The sequence below is a fragment of the Polyergus mexicanus genome, unplaced genomic scaffold, assembly GCF_030449975.1.
Source record: "Polyergus mexicanus isolate NDT 795.1 unplaced genomic scaffold, iyPolMexi1.0 SCAF_18, whole genome shotgun sequence".
NCBI lineage: Eukaryota > Metazoa > Arthropoda > Insecta > Hymenoptera > Formicidae > Polyergus > Polyergus mexicanus.
This window is the reverse complement of record NW_027223338.1, coordinates 3,852,448-3,853,517: the sequence shown is the minus strand read 5'-3', so window position 1 is coordinate 3,853,517 and position 1,070 is coordinate 3,852,448. Positions and strand designations below refer to the sequence as shown.

At 57.3% G+C, this 1,070-nt stretch overlaps 1 protein-coding gene across 1 annotated transcript; it reads left to right on the top strand.

Annotated features, from left to right (window-relative positions):
• Window positions 1-500: 500 nt before the first annotated feature.
• Window positions 501-1,070, top strand: LOC138941078 (uncharacterized). Its single transcript, XM_070310423.1, has one exon. It carries the CDS (start codon window positions 501-503, stop codon window positions 1,068-1,070), a length of 570 nt encoding a protein of 189 aa, XP_070166524.1.

Here is a 1,070-nt window from a genome sequence, read left to right as displayed (position 1 = left end):
CGTCCGACAACGACTACAGGACGCCGAGGAGGTCGTACGCATCAACCTGGCCAGGGGATTCCAGCGACAGCAGCGATACTAGGATCTACGACGGCGAGAATGGCGACCAAAACTAGGCGATTACGTGTGGAAGCGAAACTACCCGCTCTCGAAAAAAGCGAACGCATTTAACGCAAAGCTCGCGCCAAAGTTCATCGGCCCGCTGGAAGTACGTCGGTTTATTTCGCCGGAAATCGTCGATCTCCAGAGTCAACGCGGGAAATGGTATCGCCATATGCATATCCAGGACCTAAAACCCGCTCCCGGCGAAAACAAAAACATGGATACCGACGACAATAACAACAATACAGAGGATCCGGACGACAATAACATCAATATTGACGAATATAATGACGAGACAAAGATGAAAACGAGGAAAACAACCCCACCACGGATTAAAAAGCAAAAATCCAAAGGAAAGAAGGCAACCAGGAAAGATCACGGGCTCAGAAGCTTCCAAGATGAGCATAGAGCAGGATATTTTGAAAGCCATTAACGAGATCCTGGGAGAGCCCGAGCCGCCGTATGGCACAGGCGTGCCAGAAGCGCCGCCGATCTCACTGCCGCCACCACCGAAACGGCCGCCAAAAATCGGTACCGCCATCCAGCGGTCCGACAGGACGAACCAGCGGAAGCTGGCCATGCTGGCCACATCGCCGCCGCCGCTATCCGCCTGCCGACGCCGATGCCACGCCGGGGTACCAATAAGGACGCCAGCCAAGCGACCAAGGTCGCCATCGGGCCAGGAGCAGCCAGAGGAGCGAGCAACGGGGGAAACACCACCCGCCCCCCCCCATGCCCGAAATCCTGGTCCCGATGGGCCCCGCGCCGCCACCGCCGATCATGGTGGAATAAGAGCCGGGACTCCTAGCGCCGATCCCGCATTTCGCGGTTCACGTGTCCCGGCGATACAAGGTCCGCACACCGCACGGACGATGGACGCTGCGGTTCGACAGCGCCGGAAAATTGCGCTACCGCCGCAAACTAGACGAGTCCGAATAAGCGAGTGCCTCAAAATTCAGGCACAGTAG

What these genes read in the sequence shown, in the direction of transcription:
- LOC138941078 (XM_070310423.1), top strand. Translation starts at nt 501, where the DNA reads ATGAGCATAGAGCAGGATATTTTGAAAGCCATTAACGAGATCCTGGGA.